This window comes from Leptodactylus fuscus, chromosome 4, assembly GCF_031893055.1.
Source record: "Leptodactylus fuscus isolate aLepFus1 chromosome 4, aLepFus1.hap2, whole genome shotgun sequence".
NCBI lineage: Eukaryota > Metazoa > Chordata > Amphibia > Anura > Leptodactylidae > Leptodactylus > Leptodactylus fuscus.
The window spans coordinates 61,830,004-61,851,862 of record NC_134268.1 but is presented as its reverse complement, the minus strand read 5'-3'; the positions used below and the strand labels follow the sequence as shown (position 1 = coordinate 61,851,862).

At 41.1% G+C, this 21,859-nt stretch overlaps 1 protein-coding gene across 1 annotated transcript in view; it reads right to left on the bottom strand.

Annotated features, from left to right (window-relative positions):
- Window positions 1-418: 418 nt before the first annotated feature.
- The window catches only part of PRKDC (protein kinase, DNA-activated, catalytic subunit), a 130,176-nt gene continuing 108,735 nt past the window's right edge, over window positions 419-21,859 (bottom strand). The window contains exons 74-86 of the mRNA XM_075270572.1: window positions 20,739-20,950; window positions 20,548-20,635; window positions 18,410-18,553; window positions 16,047-16,260; window positions 15,726-15,793; window positions 15,241-15,461; window positions 15,035-15,127; window positions 14,265-14,351; window positions 12,757-12,828; window positions 11,002-11,203; window positions 9,687-9,875; window positions 8,332-8,471; window positions 419-1,160 (exon numbers count right to left, since the gene is read on the bottom strand). Coding sequence (XP_075126673.1) covers window positions 956-1,160; window positions 8,332-8,471; window positions 9,687-9,875; window positions 11,002-11,203; window positions 12,757-12,828; window positions 14,265-14,351; window positions 15,035-15,127; window positions 15,241-15,461; window positions 15,726-15,793; window positions 16,047-16,260; window positions 18,410-18,553; window positions 20,548-20,635; window positions 20,739-20,950 — 1,935 coding nt within the window. The 3' untranslated portion in view covers window positions 419-955. The remainder of the gene's footprint in view (window positions 1,161-8,331; window positions 8,472-9,686; window positions 9,876-11,001; window positions 11,204-12,756; window positions 12,829-14,264; window positions 14,352-15,034; window positions 15,128-15,240; window positions 15,462-15,725; window positions 15,794-16,046; window positions 16,261-18,409; window positions 18,554-20,547; window positions 20,636-20,738; window positions 20,951-21,859) is intronic.

The window sequence follows — 21,859 nt, the reverse complement described above, 5'->3', positions numbered from 1 at the left end:
GAAAACAATGGCAGAATTGTGAGTTTTTTTCCATTTTTTTAAATCTTGCATATGAGGGGAATTGATTGGAGTCATAATATACAAATTTTACTGCAAGAAAACAAATCTGTATTTGGCTATGTTGATGGAGAAGTGAAAAAAAGAAAATGGTGCATCTGCTGGATTAGATAAAGGTATGACGGTGCCCAGCGTAACGTCCCCTACAATGCTCTGTGCCAGGAGATAGAATCCCTTTAAATTTACTTATCAAAACCCATAGATGAGAATGTAGGAGATATTGGCAGTGCCTAATGAAAATGGGATTTGTGATGATTTGTTTTGAAAAAACATGAAAAAAATACATGAAAAAAGTGAGTTAGGTTTACAAAAAGTGTTTATTTTTGAGATATTACAAACTCTAATTCATTTTAGTTTTGACTTGGTCTACTAGTATAAAATTGTCTAAAGGAATTGTCCAGGGTGTCATTTCTTTTCCTATCAGCAGGGAATACTTAAATTACTACTCAGTTGTTTATGCCCCTGCGGCTTCAGTGGTTTTATTACATGCTGTACACCCATGTGACCACCGGAGGCAATCACTGGTCGTAATGGTGATGCCATTATTTACAAAAAAAAACCCCACTAAGCCGCAGTGGTCACATGGGTTTCACCACACATACTCTACAAGGTTGCCCCCTGGCGATTATTAGTGCTGGAGTTGTGGGGGTTTAGAAAACTGTTTACTGAAACTACTAAAATGTACAGTTTTTGCTGTTGTAGGACTGTCCGATGTAGCAGGAATATTGTTTCTCTTCTGTTGTTATAGGAACTTGCAAGCAATGATCAGTTCAGTACAAAATAAACTTGCACTACAATTTCAACACCAAATATATCTGTAGAAATTTCTGTTCCATCATGACCTTATGGTCATTAACACACAAAGACTGAACAGTCCAGGTCTTGTAGACGTGTGTCTTTATATCCAAGGTTCCCATCCTCTCCAGACTCTGCCCAGGATATTGGGGTCAGTAGCCTGATCAATAAGACATTTTACTTGTATCTCCTCAGAAAGGCCATCTTCAGGTTCTGTAGCCCTTATATTGTACTCCTTGGATCCTTTTGTGACTGCACAGAAATATTCATACTCCTTCCGACTTCCATGTCCCAGTCGCAGCTCTTCACTGAAAAAATAAGGTACATTTTTATTCCTTTAATTGTGAATTTTTCTCATACCAAGTAAATCTAAATTGTGGAAAGGCACTGACTTGTCAAATGACCACCAACCCCTTTAACTTTTTTTTTTTTTTACAGCGTGACTAAACGTTTGGACATTTCATTTTCTGGAAGTATTTGTGTTGTTAAAGTATATTATAAATGTATTAATAACACATTGTTCATGCTTTCCCTTGCTTCTGTATTAAGAATTGTTCCTGCCTCTCACTGAATGCTACTGCATATGGACACTGGGCTTGGAGTATGGGCTGTGTAAAATATTGAAAAAGAAGGTTGGGGGAGGGTCACTTTGCACAGTTATATTTCCATAATTATAAATGTTACAAACTTGCTTTTGATAGAGATATCACTGGTTAAAGAGGAACTTTCACCACCTGGGGCACATGTGGTTTTATACACCGCTAGAAAGCCGACATGTTCTGTGCCCCGGTGAAGAGCTATCGGTGCCGGTACTGTAGCTCTTCACTTGTCAGAAGGGTATTTCTAACAAGCTCCCAATACAGAAGCATAGAAAGAGTAAAGACATGCAGGATTTCACAGAAAGGAGCCAACATTTCTGAATAAAGTGCTAACACAAATACTGACAGAATATCACAAGTTGTCCGAAAGTTGTGTTACACTTTAAAGGGGCTCTATCAGCAAAATCATTCTGATGGAGCCCCACATATGCGTGCATAGCCTTTAAAAAGGCTATTCAGGCACCGCTAAAGTTATATAAAACTACCCCCCAGTATAAAATAAAATCCTAAAACAGAATGTGGTCTACTTACCGAACGTGCATGCTGGGCGGGCATTCAAGGTGCGCCGTCTTCTTCATCTACGCCTCCTCTTCCTCCGATGTCCTTGGGTCCCGTCCTCCTCCGGCGCTCGCGAACTGACATTGCTAAAAAAAAAATGGCCTGGGCGCCTGCGCAGTAGCCATAGTAGAAGCAGCATGCTACTGCACATGCGCCCAGGCCATTTTTTTTTTTTAGCAATGTCATTTCGCGAGCGCCGGAGGAAGACGGGACCCGAGGACATCGGAGGAAGAAGAGGCGTGGATGAAGAAGACAGCGCACCCTGAATGCCCGCCCACCATGCACGATGGGTAAGTTGATCACATTCTTTTTTAGGGTATTATTTTAAAACTGGGGAGTAGTTTAATATAACTTTAGCGGTGCCTGAATAGCCTTTTTAAAGGCGATTCCCGCATATATGTGCATAATTTTGTTGATAGAGCCCCTTTAACATGTTTTTCTTAAGTTTTACAGATTCTTTAACCCCTTTCTGAAATCTGCCATAATAGCACGGCACATGCTGGGTCTTTAATAATGTTGAGCAGTGAGATCAGAGCTGACCTTTTCCCTTTGCAGCCGGAAGCCTTCTGAAGTCTTCCAGGCCTGCAAATAGGGATATTACTATTGCGGCTGGACTTGCAATCAAAGTATTACAGGTTAAGTCACCCATGGGGGCTAATAAAACTGTAATAAAAAAAAAGTTGGGTAAATGTGCAGGCTGTGACAGAGAAGTCAAGTCAATTTGTTATTGCAATTTACAGGGTGACACTTCCAGTTCCTCATGTTTATGAGTCTTAACACCAATGTTATTGGACATATAGCATGTATAAACTGACACAGAGAAGCCCATGATATGTGACCATTAGCTTCCCCAATATTCATTTACATCTATGATCCCCTCCGCTTATAGGCACCACCAGGTACAGTAGACTGAAAACAATCTTGAATTCTCTGTTTAATATGAAAAGATAATAACCTAATGATTAATGTCAAAAAACTTTTCCACATGGGTCTCCTATTGGTAAGGAGTAGAGATGAGCGAACAGTGTTCTATCGAACACATGTTCGATCGGATATCAGGCTGTTTGATGTGTTTGATTCGAATCGAACATCACGTGGCAAACTCCAAAAAAATTTGATTCCCCTCCCACCTTCCCTGGCGCTTTTTTTGCACCAATAACAGCGCAGGGGAGGTGGGACAGGAACTACGACACCGGGGGCATTGAAAAAAATTGGAAAAAGTCATTGGCTGCCGAAATCAGGTGACCTCCATTTTAGACGAATAGTGGATTTCAAATCCGGGTCATATGAGAATGTGAACTTTGTGACTATGAGACAGGGATAGCTGTACAGGCAGGGATAGCTAGGGATAACCTTTATTTAGGTAGGAATGTTATTAAAAATATCTTTTTGGGGCTCTATTGGGTGGGTAATTGTGATTTTTGTGACATAAACTTTTTCCAATAGGAATGCATTGGACAGCGCTGATTGGCCAGAGTACGGAACTCGACCAATCAGCTATAGGAATCCACACTCGGCTCTGCTATATCAGATGGGCTGACCGGCACACGGTGTAGTTGAGCAGAACTGGCTCAGCACTGCTACCAATAGGAATGCATTGGCCAGCCTTCGGCCAATCAGCGCTGGCTCTGCCGGAGGAGGCGGAGTCTAAGGTCGGACCTGAATGGAGACTGGTGTGGAGCGATCTTAGACTCCGCCTCCTCCAGCAGAGCCAGCGCTGATTGGTCGAATTCCGTACTCTGGCCAATCAGCGCTGGCCAATGCATTTCTATGGGGAAAAGTTAGCTTGCGAAAATCGCAAGCTGACAGGGATTTCCATGAAATAAAGTGACTTTTATGCCCCCAGACATGCTTCCCCTGCTGTCCCAGTGTCATTCCAGGGTGTTGGTATCATTTCCTGGGGTGTCATAGTGGACTTGGTGACCCTCCAGACACGGATTTGGGTTTCCCCTTTAACGAGTATATGTTCCCCATAGACTATAATGGGGTTCGAAACCCGTTCGAACACTCGAACATTGAGCGGCTGTTCGAATCGAATTTCGAACCTCGAACATTTTAGTGTTCGCTCATCTCTAGTAAGGAGGTAAAAGACAAGCTGTTCTTAAAACAACAACAAAAAAAATAGCCTAAATGTTTGGGATACTGTGCGGTAAGGAGAGCTGCACTGCTGCAAATGAAGGATAATGTAAACCTTCCATAAATAAGATATGGTAGAAAGTTTGATGTATTTTCCAGACCCGGCAGCGCTATCTGCTCTTTGAGCATTATGTGGGATATACATATAAACTAGTAAGCTGCACATACAGATGGCGCTTGTTATATCCACCTCTGCTTGCTGTCTGAATTCTCCCTTCGATCATCTGCTGTAATATTCAATGGTATATAATCCTGTATTTCACCTCTGCCTGATTACTGAACTATATCCTAGCATTTCATCCAGGCTGTATATTTTTTGCACTTCCATGTCTTCTTATCTGCACTAGTGTCAGTCTTTTGATCTTCACTGATTTTATTGGTGTTTCTGGCCAAGTGTTTACTTGGATCCACACTGCCAGTCTCCTCATGTGTCACAGTTTGTAGATTAATTAGTTAACGACTTAAATTAGTGCTAGTCTGAAGCTGTGCTTTCCTATATAAGTAGATATAGCTTATGGGGTGCATCTCATATGCGGGGGCATCTCATCTGCAGCATGCATCTTAACCAAATTGCATCTTAACCAAAGTGCACTTATACATGGCACTTAAACAGGGCACGAAACAGGCTAACCATGGCAGAACACCAGGTAAATTTCAACCTAAAACAACAAGTTTTACCTCATGGTATCCTGTAGCTGCACTGTCTCTTACTATCTTAGCCATTGTCTTCCTGCAGATCTCTCCTCCATCTCTACCACCAGTACACACCATCCATATCAGTCCCTCTTTTCTTCCTTCTCCCATGTACAGCTCTCACACACTTTTCACACTCTTTAATCATCCCTTTATTTCTTTTAGCAGTGACACCAAACATAAGCGCCCACATAAATCCCTGAACCACCTTCTGTCTCTGTCCATGTTACTCCTCCTCGCTGCTGGGGACATCTCTCCTAACCCCGGCCCTCCTTCCTTCACTAACTCTTCTTCCTGCACACATAGAAGGCCTACAAACCTCATCAATATTTACCGTGTTCCTTCCCCTCATCTCTCCCCTGTCTCCTTTAACTGCTCTCTCTGGAACGCCCGCTCAGTGTGTAACAAACTAGAATACATTAATGACTTATTCCTTAGTAAATCCCTCGGCCTGCTCGCCTTTACTGAAACTTGGATCCAGCAGGCAGACACTGCCTCCCCTGCTGCTCTGTGTCATGGTGGCCTACAATTCTCACATACCTCTAGGCCTGACAACAGGCAGGGTGGTGGGGTAGGCTTACTCCTGTCCCCACAGTGCATTTTTCAGTCCATTCCCCCGGTCCCCTCACTCACATTCTCCTCATTTGAAGTCCATGCTATCAGACTTTTCCGCCCACTCTCCTTACGTGTAGCTGTGATCTACCGCCCACCTGGCTCACCCTACCAATTTTTGGACCACTTTGCTTCTTGGCTTCCCCACTTTTTATCCAGTGACATTCCTACCCTCATCATGGGTGACTAACATCCCTATTGCCCCCCCTCACTCCCCGGCTGCCTCACAGTTTCTCTCATTAACCACTTCTCTTGGTCTCTCACAATGTTCTTCTTCCGCCACACATATAGACGGTAACACGATTGATCTAGTCTTCCATCGACTCCTCACAGTCTCTAAATTTTCTAACTCTTCTCTGCCGCTTTCTGACCACAATCTTCTATCTCTCACCATCAGTGCTCTCTCCCCTTCACAAGACGCCCCTATCCATCACACATATAGGAACTTGCGTGCTATTGACACCCAGCACCTCTCAGATACTCTACAGTCCTCCCTGTCCCCCATCTCTTCAATCTCCTGTCCCAATCTGGCCACCAGTCATTATAATGATACCCTCAAAAATGCATTGGATGAGGTTGCTCCCCCCTCCACTCGTAAAGTCCCACATAGGAGGCATCAGCCCTGGCACACGCCACAGACACGATTTCTTCAGCGCTGCTCTAGGTGTGCCGAACGTCTATGGAGAAAATCACGCTCACCTGCAGATTTCCTCCACTTCAAGTTTATGCTTAAAACATATAGCTCTGCCCTTTACCTTGCCAAACAAGACTATTTCACCACCCTCATCTCTTCTCTCTCAAGCAACCCTAAAAGGCTTTTTGAAACCTTTCACTCCTTACTCACACCCAAGGTGCAGACGCCATTCACAGACCTTAGTGCTGATGACCTGGCCATGTATTTCCATGATAAAATTGATAAGATCCATCAGGAAATTACTGCCCAAGCCCCAGGTGGCATTGACTCCCACACCTACGATAGTACTGATCCCCTCACCAGCCGCACTTATGACTGTCCATTCTCATCTTTTGAACCTGTCACAGAAGAGGAAGTTTCCCAGCTACTTTCATCTCGCCCCACAACCTGCAGTAGTGACCCCTTCCCCTCACACCTTCTCCAATCTCTGTCCCCTGCTGTCACTACTTACCTTACTAAAATATTTAACCTCTCTCTCTCTTCTGGAATCTTCCCATCCTCCTTCAAGCATGCTGTTATAATCCCGCTACTGAAAAAACCCTCCCTGGACCCATCCTGTGCTGCTAACTATCGACCCGTCTCTAACCTCCCCTTCATCTCTAAACTTTTGGAACGCCTGGTTTATTCTCGGTTAATCCGTTATCTCTCTGCTAACTCTCTGCTTGACCCCTTACAATCTGGTTTCCGCGCTCTGCACTCTACTGAAACAGCTCTCACAAAAGTCTCTAATGATCTACTAAAGGCTAAATCCAATGGTGACTTCTCTCTTCTTATTCTTCTGGACCTCTCTGCAGCTTTTGACACTGTTGACCATCAACTTCTCCTCACTATGCTCCGCTCAGTTGGCCTCAATGACACTGCGCTCTCCTGGTTCTCCTCTTATCTCTCAGGCCGCACTTTCAGTGTATCATTTGCGGGCTCTGTTTCCTCCCCTCTTTCCCTTGCTGTTGGGGTTCCTCAGGGCTCGGTCCTCGGCCCCCTGCTCTTTTCTCTCTACACAGCCCCCATTGGACAAACCATCGCCAGATTTGGCTTCAGGTACCATCTTTATGCTGATGACACCCAATTATACACATCTTCCCGTGACATCACCCCTGCACTCATTCAGAACACCAGTGACTGTCTCTCTGCTGTCTCTAATATCATGTCCTCGCTCTATCTGAAACTAAATCTCTCTAAGACTGAACTACTACTGTTTCCACCATCTAACAGATCTATCCCTGATATATCCATTGCAGTCTCAGGCCTTACTATAACTCCTAGGCAGCATGCCCGCTGCCTTGGGGTCATATTTGACGCAGACCTTTCCTTCACCCCTCATATTGAATCACTCGCACGTTCATGTCACCTCCACCTCAAAAACATCTCCAGAATACGCCCTTTCCTTACCAGAGATACACTAAAGACACTTATTGTCTCTCTGATTCATTCTCGCCTTGACTACTGTAATTCCTTACTAATCGGTCTTCCCCTCACTAAACTCTCTCCTCTACAATCTATTCTGAATGCAGCGGCCAGGCTCATCTATCAGGCTAGACGCTACAGCGATGCCTCCGGTCTGTGCCAGTCGCTACATTGGCTGCCTATTCATTATAGAATAAAATATAAAGTTATTACTCTCATCCACAAGGCTCTCCATAATGCCGCACCTCCCTACATTTCTTCCCTCATCTCTGTCTACCGCCCAACACGTGCTCTCCGCTCACTCAATGACCTAACACTTACATCCTCTATTATCAGAACCTCCCATGCTCGTATACAAGACTTCTCCCGAGCTGCACCACTTCTCTGGAATGCTCTACCCCGGACAATCAGATTAACTCCCAACTTCTACAGTTTCAAACGCAAACTAAAGACGCATCTTTTCAGACAAGCCTATCACAATTCCTAATGCACAAAATTGTCTGAACACTGTATAAGCAATGCCGCCCCTGCTACCTCTTGTGTCACCCTCTCTACCTCATAGATTGTAAGCTCTTTTGAGCAGGGCCCTCAGTCCCATTGTGTGAAATGACGTTCTTTGTTATGTATGTCTGTATCTGAACCCTATAAATTGTACAGCGCTGCGGAATATGTTGGCGCTATATAAATAAAATGTATTATTATTATATCTGTAATTCATTACCAATTTATGCCAAGACAATTCTAACAATAGATACAGAGGATAAACCTTGTGCAAACACTCACCATGTGATCACTGCAGGATTTACGCCATCTAACTTCCGTTTTGCGCAGCTGATTTTCTGCTTAGGATACCAGTCCTGTGATGTAATATTTATGTCTTTTGTCCAATCTCCTTTCTTTTTCAACTGATTTGCCTGAAAATTCTAAATAAGATTGAATGTTATTTAGTACATAATTGGTTGGAAATCTCCATTTTTTTCAGTAATAAACATTTAACAAGTTTTTCATAATTTATGTAAAACTAGTAATATGGAAGCAGATCTAATCTCCTGATCAGTCCGCTGTGTGCGAAAGAGGTTTTTATTCCAGACTACTACTTTAGGGCAACATCCCTCAACCACTGGAGTTTATGAGGACCTGGGATTTGACAAGCTCAATGACCGTGGCCCAGTGGCGGGATAGCGGCACATATATCAGCAAGGAAAGCTGTCAGGCCTCCTTTATGGAGCAGTCTCTCAGAATACTGCACAGGATTTATTTAGTCCCAAACAAATTTCACCACATATACTCAGAGGTCTCGCTCGCTTGCTTCAGGGGTTACAACGCTAGATTCACACTTGTGCCCACTTGCAAACGGTTTAAAAAATAACGGTTTGATACAAAAAGGATTCCAAACTGTTACACAGAATGGATGTCCGTTCAAAAAAAAAAAACCAACTGACTTTTTATCCGTTTTTGACCAATCTATTTTTTTTGTTCCCCTTCTTCATTTTGAGCATGGAAAGGGAAAAACAGATTGCAAAACAGACACAAACTGATTGTAATCCGCTTTCCATAGACCTCAATGTTAATAAAAAAAAAAAAAAAAACCACTGTCTTCTATCCTTATGTTTTGAACAGAGAAAAAGTCCTGCAAGTCTGACTTTTTTTCTTGGCCCTGAACAGTGGCTGCCAGACAGAAATACTCCTATTGCACAGCTGCAGATGGTTTTTACAACCCAATGAAATCAATGGGTTTTAAAACAAACTGTTCAAAATTTGGAGGATTTTGAGACGGTTTCAAAAACTGATTTTGCACGGAGAGGCAAAGGCAGATGTGACCCCAGCCTTACAATGCACTGTGGCTGGAGTGATGTGGAGTTTCCTGGTGATAGACTCCCTTTAAGCTGATCACTGACACTCTTTGCTATCTAATCAGTTGTTTATACAATAAACATTGGGATAACCAGCCTAAAATCCAAGAACATCCAATATCCACAAATTGTTATTAGGTATATTGTCATAGACAAGTGAAACTGTCACTATCTGAGGTTTATAACTAAGTTTTACAAATGACCACAACGGGCAATTCATTTCAAGCTTACCAAAGTCACAAGTATGAAAAAAAAACAAAAAAAAACACAGAATCTAGACTTTACCTTCCAGTCCAGTGAAGGCTCCTTTACAAAGACATCCATAGTGCTAATGAGGAGGTCGGGGTTTGTTCGATAGGCACGTAATGCATGGACCATCACAGAATCAAATAAACCAGTTTCCTTCAGAGGCAACATCAGATTTATTATCTGACGTGTCAAGCGAAAAGGCATCAGTTCTGGCACAGGTAAAAACTTTTGTAGAAAAAAAAAAAAAAAGATTATTACATGTCTATTATACATAGTGGAAGTAAGACTGCACAGAGAAGCATAAAATATGTGATTGTCCATGTATGGAATATTAATACAGTAAAATACCTAATACCGAACATTCATCAAGAGAGATTCTGAGGAGGAAACTATACAGAAAAAAGAAGATTTAATTTAGAAGATACTGAGCCAAAAAAAATATAGTAACAATATAGTAAATTACAGTATTATAGAAAAAAGTTGTTTAGCTAAACACTTAGAAAGTTTAATTAAACTTTGAAACAACTTATGACTTTCTGGCAGTATTTTTGTCCTTAATAAATCTTCTAATATACTTTAACAAATTTTGCCTCCTTTCTGTGAAATCCTGTATATCTTTGCTATTTCACCTCTCATAAATATATGAATAAAACACAATCAAAATTAGACATTCCCCAAAATAGTATAAATACAAAGTACATCTGGCCCAGAAACTAGATGCATTATGCAGGCCCATACACAGAAATATTAAAAAGTTATACGTGTCAGAATACAAAAACTTCAAGATATTTATTTATTTATTATTATTTTTTTCAAAGTTTAGATTTTTTTAAAAAAATGTAAAAAATACAATTTAAATTTGGAATCCCTGGAATTGTGCTGATCCAGAGAATACGAAGCCTGTAAGAAAGTTGTACAAATTCAGTTTTTTGCCAATTTCACCCCATTCTGAATTTTTTTCCAACTTCCTAGTACATTGTACAGAATATTAAATGGTACCATTAAAGAAATACAATTTATCCTGCAAAAGTCCTGTGCTCATACAACTTTGTGATTGGAAAAATACAAAATTTATTTTTGGAAGGCAGGGAGTCAAAAACGAAAAATGACTGCAGTGGGAAGGTTTTAAAGTGTTTATCTGCTGCCATGTACAAGATGAAACTGGCACAAAGTATTTCTGAAGTGCACAACATACAATTTTTCTGATGTATTATAGAGGTAAACATGCCTGTCTATATCGGGTGTAGCAGAGAGGAACTTGCCATTTAAGCCATTCCTAGTTGGAAATATCTAACATACAATTGACAATCTGCTCAGACTGAAGATCTCTATATCTCTGTGTTGAAGTTACCTGAGTGGCAGTGCCAAAGGCATGACCAAAGTCAATACCAATCATTCCTCCAGTCTCCATGTTGACCATGAAATTGCTGAGGTGACGATCTCCAATACCAAGTATCCAATGGCTTATGCACAGCAAAGCATGAGACCGGACAAAATGGGAGCGAAGTGCCAAAAATGCTTCAGGGGTAGCACTCATCTTAATAAAAGCCCTCCTGCAAAATATATGACAGAGATTGCAGAACATTGCAGACATCAGAGAAGTAGTGTTTTGGAAACCCAAATAATGCTAGGTTCACACCTGCGTTCTCCTGTCCGTTCTGTGGTTTCCGTCTTCTGCATGCCAGAAGTCGGAAAGCTCAGACCGGGTACGGCCGTGCGCGGCGGTGAGCGTTTTATGCTCTCCGCCGCGAAACCGGACTTTTTTATCCGGACACAGAGTACTGCATGTCCGACTCTGTGTCCGGATTATAAAACCCGGTTTCGCGACGGAGAGCCTAAAACGCTCACCGCCGCACATCTCTCTCACCCATTCAAATGAATGGGTGAGAAAGCCTCCTGCAGGTTTCCGTCTCCTGCCTTTGTTTTAGGCAGGAAACGGAAACCTGAAGTACGGAGTTCACAACGCTGATGTGAACGAGCCGTAACTAAGGTATATTCACACTATTGAAATATGTATAGAGCCTTCATTGTCCGTCTCATCCCTGATCTTAATATTTCCATCCAAATTTGATGCAACCAATGACCGCTAAAATAAGGTCTGTAAATAAATCATCTCAAGCAGTAGTCATGGTCATTTCCATCATCAGTAAGGTCTTGGCTGACTTTCTAAAGTACCACTAGACTGAGTGAAAAATAACATTTGTAATGTGGGAGCATCAGGGTTTTTCAAGCCTCAAATGGATTTTTGATATTGACCACAGGATAGGCCATCAGTGTCTGATGTGTGGAGGTCTGACACCTGGATCCTGTACAGCCTTTAAGTTACAGAATTGGACAGGAAACGTATGCAGGCTGCTCCTATTCAAGTAATAGGTGCAGCGTTCAATTTCTCAAAACCACTGTTATACAGAGAATGGGGCTGCAGTGCTGCACTATTACTTGAATAGTAGGAGCCTCCACATGCTCTGTGTATAATGCTGTAACTTTTGGTGCTAAAAGGCTGCCAGAAAAGCTGATCTGTGCCAGGTCTAGATGACTGTGCATGCCCATGGTCACAAGAGAAATGGCTGCTTACACAGTAAGTAAGCGGCCATTTTCTTGTGGCCTGTGGGCATGTGCAGTCAGCTCTGCCCGAGGCCTAAGTTTCACCGCCTGCGCTGGAAGACGACGCATAAGGACAAACGTTCCAGAAGAAGATGGAGGTGGTGCTGGAAAGTTCTCTCACAGCATTGGGGACGCCCCCTGTGCTGTTTGAGCACTGAGGCTCGCCCCCAGTGCTGCGAGAGTACTCATTTGCATACCGACGGAAAACGGAATTTTAACCGAATGGCGGGGCAAAGAAGACATCTAAAAGTAGGCTATTCAAACGTGTCAACGACAAAAAAAAGTTTTTAATGGTAGAATCCCTTTAAATAAATGGTAGGTGCGGTTTATTGTAGATAAACAGTGACAAGCTTTGTGTAAAAATAAAAAAAATAGGTGCAAAAGAACGATAAATTCTTTGCACACAGCATAAAGCATGAAAAAGGCACAGAATAAGAAAAATGGTACAAGATTTCTGAGTTTCCTAATCTGATAGGATATAGCATTGGATTTCTTTACTAACCTCAACAGATCTCCAGGAACAAGAGCTTCTCTCTCCCTGAATGAACTAACAGCTGAATCACGGTTTGCATTACTGTACAAGAAAAGAAATATCATAATTTGTCATTACATAAATTTTACTTAACCATAGACTCACCAAATATAACTTTTAAGATTTAGAATATTATTTTGCACAGACTTGTATTGGTAAATAATCGGCCATTATCCCTCCCCAGTATATACAATCCTCAACATGGAAATTGCAACATCAAGAAGTAAAAAAAAAATTAAAAAATAAACATCTTGGCAACATTGATCAACATTCTAATAATTTAAAAAAAAACAAAAAAACATGGAAACAAAAGATACTGAATAAATTGAGATGGCTGAGAAACGGCTCCTGGGACACTTTAGAGAAATGGTTGTATCACTGGTTTCACAGCCAAATCAACACCGATCTGTTAGAGTACCTGAAGTTAAGACTAGAGGGGTCTGGCTACACCACAACATAATTCCAGGAGAAGAACTGGAGTTATATTCCCTTGTGAAGGTCTCTTTATGGCATTTCCCCCGTGGTCTCCAGACCAATTGCTGGTGATCACTGCATCCGAGCAGGACTCATAGCTAAAGAGGATAGACAGACCTCCATTCCTGCCTCTATTGTCGCTGTGCACCATGAAAGTCTTTGATAGCAGTGGCACAAAGTCAATGGAACACCTGTAGCTCATGGCCCCAAACTCATTATTGTGCAAACACCTTGTAATGGTTTGTGCCAACACCATTTGCCACTCTAGGTGTGGGATGTGATGCCCAATTTTACTTGCAGTTCAGAATAGCTCACTATGCAAAATCTTAGACTCAGACAATCCGTCCATGCAGAGATTAATCTCTGTGCACCTCTTGCTGTCAATTCTAGTGTGAAATTGTTCTCCAAACTAACCAGATACGTAACAATAAACAGTGATGATATCTTAGACTAGGTGAGTAGTCGGAGTGAAAAACCAAGGTCTCTCAGTTCAAGGACCTTCTCAATTATCGCACAGTTATTCCACACCGCTTGATCCGATTTTAGAGGTTTTATGTAGTCTCTCTTCTTGCCCCTCCCACATGCCACATTTTCTAATGCTTGAAAATCTTATTTGCAGATCTTAGCAAAATCTACTACTTCCTCGATTTGCACACCCTGCCTTGTCCTTTTTGGTGTTGCAATTTCAACATTGCGTGTACTTTAGTTATAAGTTGGCAAAACTGACTGCTACATTGAAAAAAAAAAAAAAAAGGCTTAGAAGAGAAAGTGTAAGCACTAGAGATGAGCGAGTAGTATTCGATCGAATACCTCCCCGCCATAGGTATTCGTTTAAGTGTCCGAACACCAAGGGGTTAAGTGCATTGAATGCTTGATGCGTTTAACCCCCTGGTGTTCAGCCACTTACACGAATACCTATGGCGGGGAGGTAAATACTACGGTACTCGCTCATCTCTAGTAAGCACCAATGTAACAGAAGAAGAAGAAAAATATCAGCCACTTACATATAGCTGTCAATATGTTGCTGAGGACTTCCAATCTTTTTTTTCTTGTCTAGCCAGGCTCTGTAATGCACCTCGGGACTATATTTTTATAGAGATAAATCTGTGTTAACTGTGTCACAAGCCAGAATATTTGTGAAATCTGCTATCACATGAAAGACTCTATCGGTAAATGGTGGTACCACAACTAATACAGTAATCTGTTCAGTAGTAGCGCTTTCCAGTATTAGTCTTTCACCAGTACAGATGGTCATAGACAATTATTTTGACAACAATAAAAAAACTAATCTAAAATTCTTTAGACAAAAATTCTTAACAAAAATCAAGTCTTTCCAAAACAAAACAGGGGTACTCCCAGCTCACAGACAATTTGCTGAGAATGGGGCAGGAAGCAGACAGCTCCATTCTCTGTGTAGTGGCCAGACCAGGTTACTGCAGACCTGCTCCCCTTCACTTGACATTGAATGAGAATGTAACAGTCTGCTTCCTGCGCCATCCTCTGTGCATCAGCTGCTGATGGATGGGGGTGACCCTCTGATGTATCTTTAGGATAGGTTATTAATATTTTTTATCCCAGAAACCCCTTTATGTTATTATGAACAGAGCTGGGGTGTTTATTTGCATTTTTTATGAAGTGTATGTACACGAGTATTTACAAGGAAGTGTTGAATTCTCTTTTCTTTTTATGGATTACTCTTGATATATATGATAGTTCTGACCTAGGTAACCTGTGTGTGTTAGTGTTGTGTGCCAGACATTATAAGTTGCCATACCCTATGATATCTCTTTTTTCTGCTTCAGTCAGAGTACTTAAAATAAAGTCCTTTAAGGTACATGTATTCTCCAGCCATTCGATCATTCCTAGCCTGCAAAATAAAATACACGCTCATGTAATATCGGTAAAGGACTGTAACCACTGTGTTTCACATAAAAGCCAGATCAGCTGTGTCTACAAGGTTATGACACATGAAATTCCTACCGAGTTGTCATTGGAATCACTTGGTACGTCTTTAACTGCATATATCTCTGCTTACAAGCAGCATCCTGGGAAAGGATAATATTCATGATGTCAAAGAGCTGCTCAATGCGTTGGTCCTGGCGCAAGTCTTCACCACCTTTGACAAGAAACGGGTAGTCTCTTTCATCGTCTCCACGAATAACAATCCTCTTGGGTTTCCTTATAGAAGCCATAACTTTCACCTTTCAAAAATAATATATGTACATTAATAAAACACATATAAAGCACCCCCAACACATCCAGGATATCTTCCCCAGGGACAAAGCCTTAACAGGTTCCAGCATACTTCCAGTGTTCTAAGAAAATAAAGGTTATAGCGCACGACTTGTCACCATAGTCATTGTTATAAATCAAAAGTACTTGGCAATTCTGCTCATAACCCGTACCATGGCCTATCAAATAATAGACTACAGGGACCCATTTTACTGCACCCAGAGAACACATACCCGCTCATCAAATCCACAGATTTTGACATGATATTCTGGCATAGGCTTGCTTTTACCATCATACTGACCTGGAACAGAATCAGAATTAGTTAATATGTTTTGCAAATAGGGCTCTATTCAGATCACATTTCTACAACAGTTCAGCACATCCATTTAACTAATGCAAAAAGATGGCCGTTTTGTTTTTCTTGTTTTTTTGTTGTTTTTTTTTTAAACACTGATGTCTCTGTAACTAATGGCCATCCATTTGGGTTTGTTTCTTTACATCTGTTAAACAGCACCTAAAACTGTAATCTATATCAAAAATGATCAAACACTGACCAGGAATTTCGAGATCATCTCTGGAAAACTCTGGCTTGAAAGCGCTCATCCACGGAGAATATTCCTTTAAATTTCCGGGCTCTTGCACTTTATCTTGCTCTTCTCTTATTTTACCCACTAGTGCTCCGAATTTCTCATTGAACGTTTTAGCTGTCATTCCACTAAGCTGGGATCCATCTTTTCCACATACTTTGTCAAATTCCTTTGAATATTTCTGAAATACAACATCTAGCCATTAATATCTCATAATTCTGGCTGACGGCCAAATCTGTGTTTCTGAGAGCATAAAACATTAGAGATAATGATTGGTATGTAAGAACTCTGCACCCCTGGATCTAGGATCAGGGGATAATCATACTCATTAGGGAAAGTGTGCACCTACACAGGCGTGCGGAGACTTATTTCTGCCCCGCTGGGGATTATGGGTAAAATACGCAAATCTATTCTCCAGGATGGAGAATTAGGAGAATTAGGGGCTGCCCCTAGAGGGCGGCATATAGAGGCACTGTTCTCCTAATTACATCCTGGAGAATAGATTTGTATATTTTACCCATAATCCCCAGTGGAGCAGGAATGACTTGTAAGTCTCTGTACACATGTGTAGGCACACACTCTCCCTAATGAGTATGATTATTCCCTGATCCTGGTCTATAGTCTCTCACTCTGCCAAACTAGTATCCCTGCGCTATGCTGAGGAGATCCAACAGATCGAAACAGCGCTGTCCATAGCTGGGAATCTGTTCCTTTTGGAATAGAAATACTAGTTTGGCAATAATCCCCGCATCATGTTATTAGGCTTATTAAATGAGTCATGTCATGCATGATGTTAAGGGGGCTGTCCCTAGAGGGCGGCATACAAAGGCACTGTTCTCCTAATTACATCCTGGAGAATACATGGGCATATTTTACCCACCTTAATCTAGTATTTTACAGGGTTGTTGGTGTAACCCTCAGCTCGGACGTGAACTTTAGACACAAATGTATTTGTAATACATTTTTTAAATTAATAATTAATGTAGCTATGTTTGTCAAAAAGTTGAAATGGTTGTCAATAATCCATTATATATTTCTTGAAATCAGCAACTTGATGATTGCAGTTGTCTTATAGTATTTTAGAGGTACATTTACTTTTCAAAGTATGTAATCCTTATAGAAGTGGATGAAAGTTATAGAAACAGTTTACCACACTTTCTACAATGTTTTCATAACTGCAATTCACTTCTTTGGGAGTTACGAGAAAGAGACAGCGCAACACTCTATCTGTAATACCCGACCATCATTGTCACTGTCAGGGAGATCAGGGTGAGGCAGAGCTGGGTAGGACCTGCATCTATCAGACATTAGGGGGCATTTCATAACGGGCACGACCATTATTTTTTAACATTGAAGTCTATAGGTAATGGACTTATAACGGACAGTAACTGAAGGCTATTTTGTGTTAGTTAAAAAAAACGAACACATTAAGATCAGTTAGTGTCCGTTAATGTCTGTTATGATAGATGTACGCTTTTTTTTTTTTTTTTTTTTATTAATGGACACTATCATAATGGATATCCAATGGTAGTATGACCCCAGCCTAGACAGCATATCCTGTGGTTATAACATTAATGTATTTTATGGGGAAACCCTTTTAAAGACAGTTTTTTGACCCCTTTGCTTCTAATGATTTTATGAAGATATGTGCTTATAGACATAGACCTAATGTTTGCCATAAACTCTGCACATTTTGACATTTTATTTTTAGGAGATGTTGGTGCATGTAATAACTTAATATATAGGTATGAGAGGATTATATGATGTTAATGTTTAACCTAAAGGTCAAAAATGTGAAAACTGTCCTGGTAACCAGATGTGAAAAATGTCCAAAATTCACAACTAGACTGTTAATTAAAAAGTGACGATTACCAGTTGGTAGAAATTACTGGGGTTGGACGATACAACATGAACACCATTTTTTTATTGTCAAGTTGAACTCTTCCTGGCACACCTGCTGTACCCGATAATGCCCGCTTTTTCCTCCATAAGCAGCTTATATCACTATTGATAAATTTTACTATTTGGGCAGTATAAAAAAAACATTGTTGTTTTACATGTCAGACCTGACAGAATTTCAAAGAGAACTGATCATTGGTGCGTTTGGTAGGGGCCTCTGTGACTTGAGTTGCTGAGCTGTGTGTGTAGACGTCTTACTGTGATCACATCACATAAGCATTCTTACTTTCCTGCATTTTTACCACGGCTGCCTAAAACATTTGCACAATACTGCGGATATACAGTATATATCTATGTCTATTTACCTTCATAATATATTTATAGGTTTTAGCATAGAAAATCAGCGTTCACTGTACCAGCAATGTACATACCTCTGCAAACCTCCTTCTAAATGATCCAAAGTTTTCATTTTTTGCATTGACAAGATTTGCATACATCTCCTTATACATCATCTTAATTTTGTTTTTATCAGGCTTTTTGTTATCCAATTCCTTGAAAACTTCATTTTTCCAGTCCTAGGCATTAAAGAACACATAACAGTAAAAAACAAAGCACGATGCAAAAAATATATGTAGTTCAAAATGTATGTATAGGTTAAATACTAGAGATAAGCAGAACTCCTGAGATTTGTTTGAGGCCATGTTCAGCAGATTTGGACATCAGATTCGGCCCAAATAATTTCATTACATATCGGAATTGCTCTAATTGCCTTTAAGAGACTGTATTCAACCCATCTTTCCTTCCCAAGGTGGTATCTTCCTTTCACATCAACAAGGATATACTGTTCTTTAGTCTGGACCACAAACATCTCCGTGAACGCTTCTTTCACAACATGACGCCTTAGGACCTCGGTTTCAACAGCCACAAAATGAAGAGTGCGCCTCTGGTGACACAGCTGGAGAAAGATCTGCTGGTGAAGAGACCACTCACCTGGGTCAAACATTTTGTGGCTTAAGTAATTGTTCACCCATGGGGTATTGACCATGGAGAGGACATGAATGTGACGCTCCAGCCAACAAAGGGATCAGGACGTTTCCTGCATGGCAGCTCCACTACTGATTATAAGACTAACCCCAGGTAGATGAGCCACACACTTGGACAGGACACTGTCAGCAGAAGGGGTCGAGTTGACCACATGGCAGCCCTTTACAGTGGGTGCATGTACATAATGTAGCAGTACTGGAAGGGGTCAAAAGGAGAGGGCGGTCGGGCTTTGCGGTGGGAAATGGCAGTGGAAAGGGGCCCTGTGGAGAATCAGGAAGTAGCCCCAAGGGTCACCTTACTAGACTACTGGAGCGTGTCCACCACTGGCTGTACAGAGAGGTAGACCCAGGATCTGGGTCAGGCAGTACAGTATGGACAAGGCAGGACATATGCAGCTGTGTAGGATTATTATTGGCTACAGTAAAGTATGAAACATGATGGACAAGGCAGGCAATATCTGGATAGGTAGGGCTAGCAGCATCTGCATAAATTTGGCATGACACATGATGTTCAAAGCAGGCAATGTCCAGGTATGTATAGTATGGAATATGGTGTACAGGCAGTGAAGCACTATTAGGCAGGTGATAGAAAGTCAGTCTCCCAGGTCAGTCTTTTCTTTAGGAAATCTCAGCCTGCACAATGAAACATGCTATTAGTAGAGATGAGCGAGTAGTGAAATATTCAAGATTCGATATTTGTTTCAAGTACAGCCTCAATATTCGACTACTTGATCGAATCCCACTATAGTCTATGGGAAAAAATGCTCGTTTCAGGGGAAACTACTATTTGACTAAAGGACAGTCACCAAGTCCATGAGTAGCAGGAGGAGCGCTGTACAGTTAAAGCGCACGAACCCCATTATAGTCTATGGGGACCGTGCGCTTTAACTGCACAGCGCTTGCAGTCTCCATTGTGGTCCGAATTTAGACTCCGCCTCCTCACAGACGAGCCTCCGGCAGAACCAGCGTTGATTGACCGAATGCTGTACACTGGCCAATCAACGCTTGTCTATTCATTCCTATGAGAAAAAGTAAGCTCCCTCGTAACAGCAAGCTGACAGCTCTCCCGACTAGCAAGGACGAGCCTGCTGCAGAACTAGCGTTAATTTGCCGAATGCTATTCACTGTATAGCATTCGGCCAATCAACGCTGGCTCTGAATCGAATATTTACTGCGAATAGCTAGTATTTGATTGAGTACGAATATTTCGAATACCGTAGTATTTGATCGAATACCTACTCCATCGAATACTACTCGCTCATCTCTAGCTATTATGTTTGGGGAAAATAGGACATGCTCTAATTTTTTTTTTCACATAGACCCCAAATTGAGGTGTGCATGGCTCCAAAAATCAATGGGTCTGTGTACGGTCAGAGTCCAGTTTTTCAGACTTATGACATCCAGGATACCTTACATATATTAGGGATAGGGGGGCATTACGCCTCAGAACCTACATTTAGTATTTGCATTCAAAATCCATTCCAGTTGTGTGTTATATGAAATCTATGTTAGTCCATCCATCTCACCTGTAATATCATTGCAGGATTAGAAAACTGCTCCAAGGCTTGAATAAAGTCTTTTATTAAGCCGCTTTTATCCAATTTTCTCTGAATTCTAAACATAAAAGGTACAAATGTTTAGCAGATCACATAGATCACTATGAATGTAAACTATGTAAACGTACCAATTCCATCCCCATTATTGTGCCTCCGCTTACCTTTCCACAAATGATTTATTCCTGTGGCCATCAACCGTGTCTTCAAAGTTATAGCTTTCTCCACTGATCATGAACGGATACACAAGAGACTGGGGGTAATATTCAGCAATTTCTTCTAGCACAGACTGTACTGCCAGGGATTCCTTCTTATCAAGCATTGCCATCATTTGACTTATCCAGCCAATGAACAGCCAGCAGGGAACAGAACTCACCTGAAAGGCAATACAAAATATAAGGGCAAAAGCTGTTCAATTGTTTCTCCGTCTCCTTCCCCATCCTTTTTGTTATTCTGTTGTTGTTTGTTAATCATATCATACACAGATGATGTTTTACATGACCGTTTTTTACCCGTGGTAGTGTATATGTAGCGTTGGTAAATAGTAGTATTGGTAAGGGCACCGGGGGATTAAGAACTGGGTGCAGTTATAGCTGTGTTTGCTACATAATGTGTCTTCAACCTAACACAAGCCATTTTATGTGGCTTTGCAGATAAACTAGGAGTGGATTCTAAGTGGTAGCACAGTTTTTAACACAATAGTAAACTAATTTTAAGGCTAACAACACACCTAGCAAAATGCAGCTAAAAAAACACTGCAGAAAAAAAAAAACAGTAAAAAACTTGCATTTTTCACAGTTTTCCATTGCATTTTTCAATTTTGCCTTCTTTATGCAATGGCTTCATTGACTAGAATGGGTCGGTGTCCTGTCTGATTTTTTTCAAAGATAGCACAAGGACAGATAAGTAATTTGTGTGAAACGACTCCATGCAGCAAACACACAAGAGATCTGGCTGCTGCAGAAACACACTGGGGGAGGGGGAGGGTGCTGTGGAAAAGCTGCGTTTTCCCTATAGATTGCAGATGGGGAAGAAATAAAAGCAGAGAAAAGGACAACTCAAAGGAAAACTCAATAAAAAATACTGAGGGAAAAAAAACTGTGTGCATTATTGTTGTTTTTTTTCCCACAGCGTTTTTTTTTTTTTTTAACGTCCCTCACATGGCTGGCCATTCGTGAGGATGTGGCTATTTACGATACTGATTTTTACACGGTTCATTTTTACGGACCATTAAAATATAAGTCATGTCCTATTTTTACCTGTTTTCATCGAACCCTTATTAATG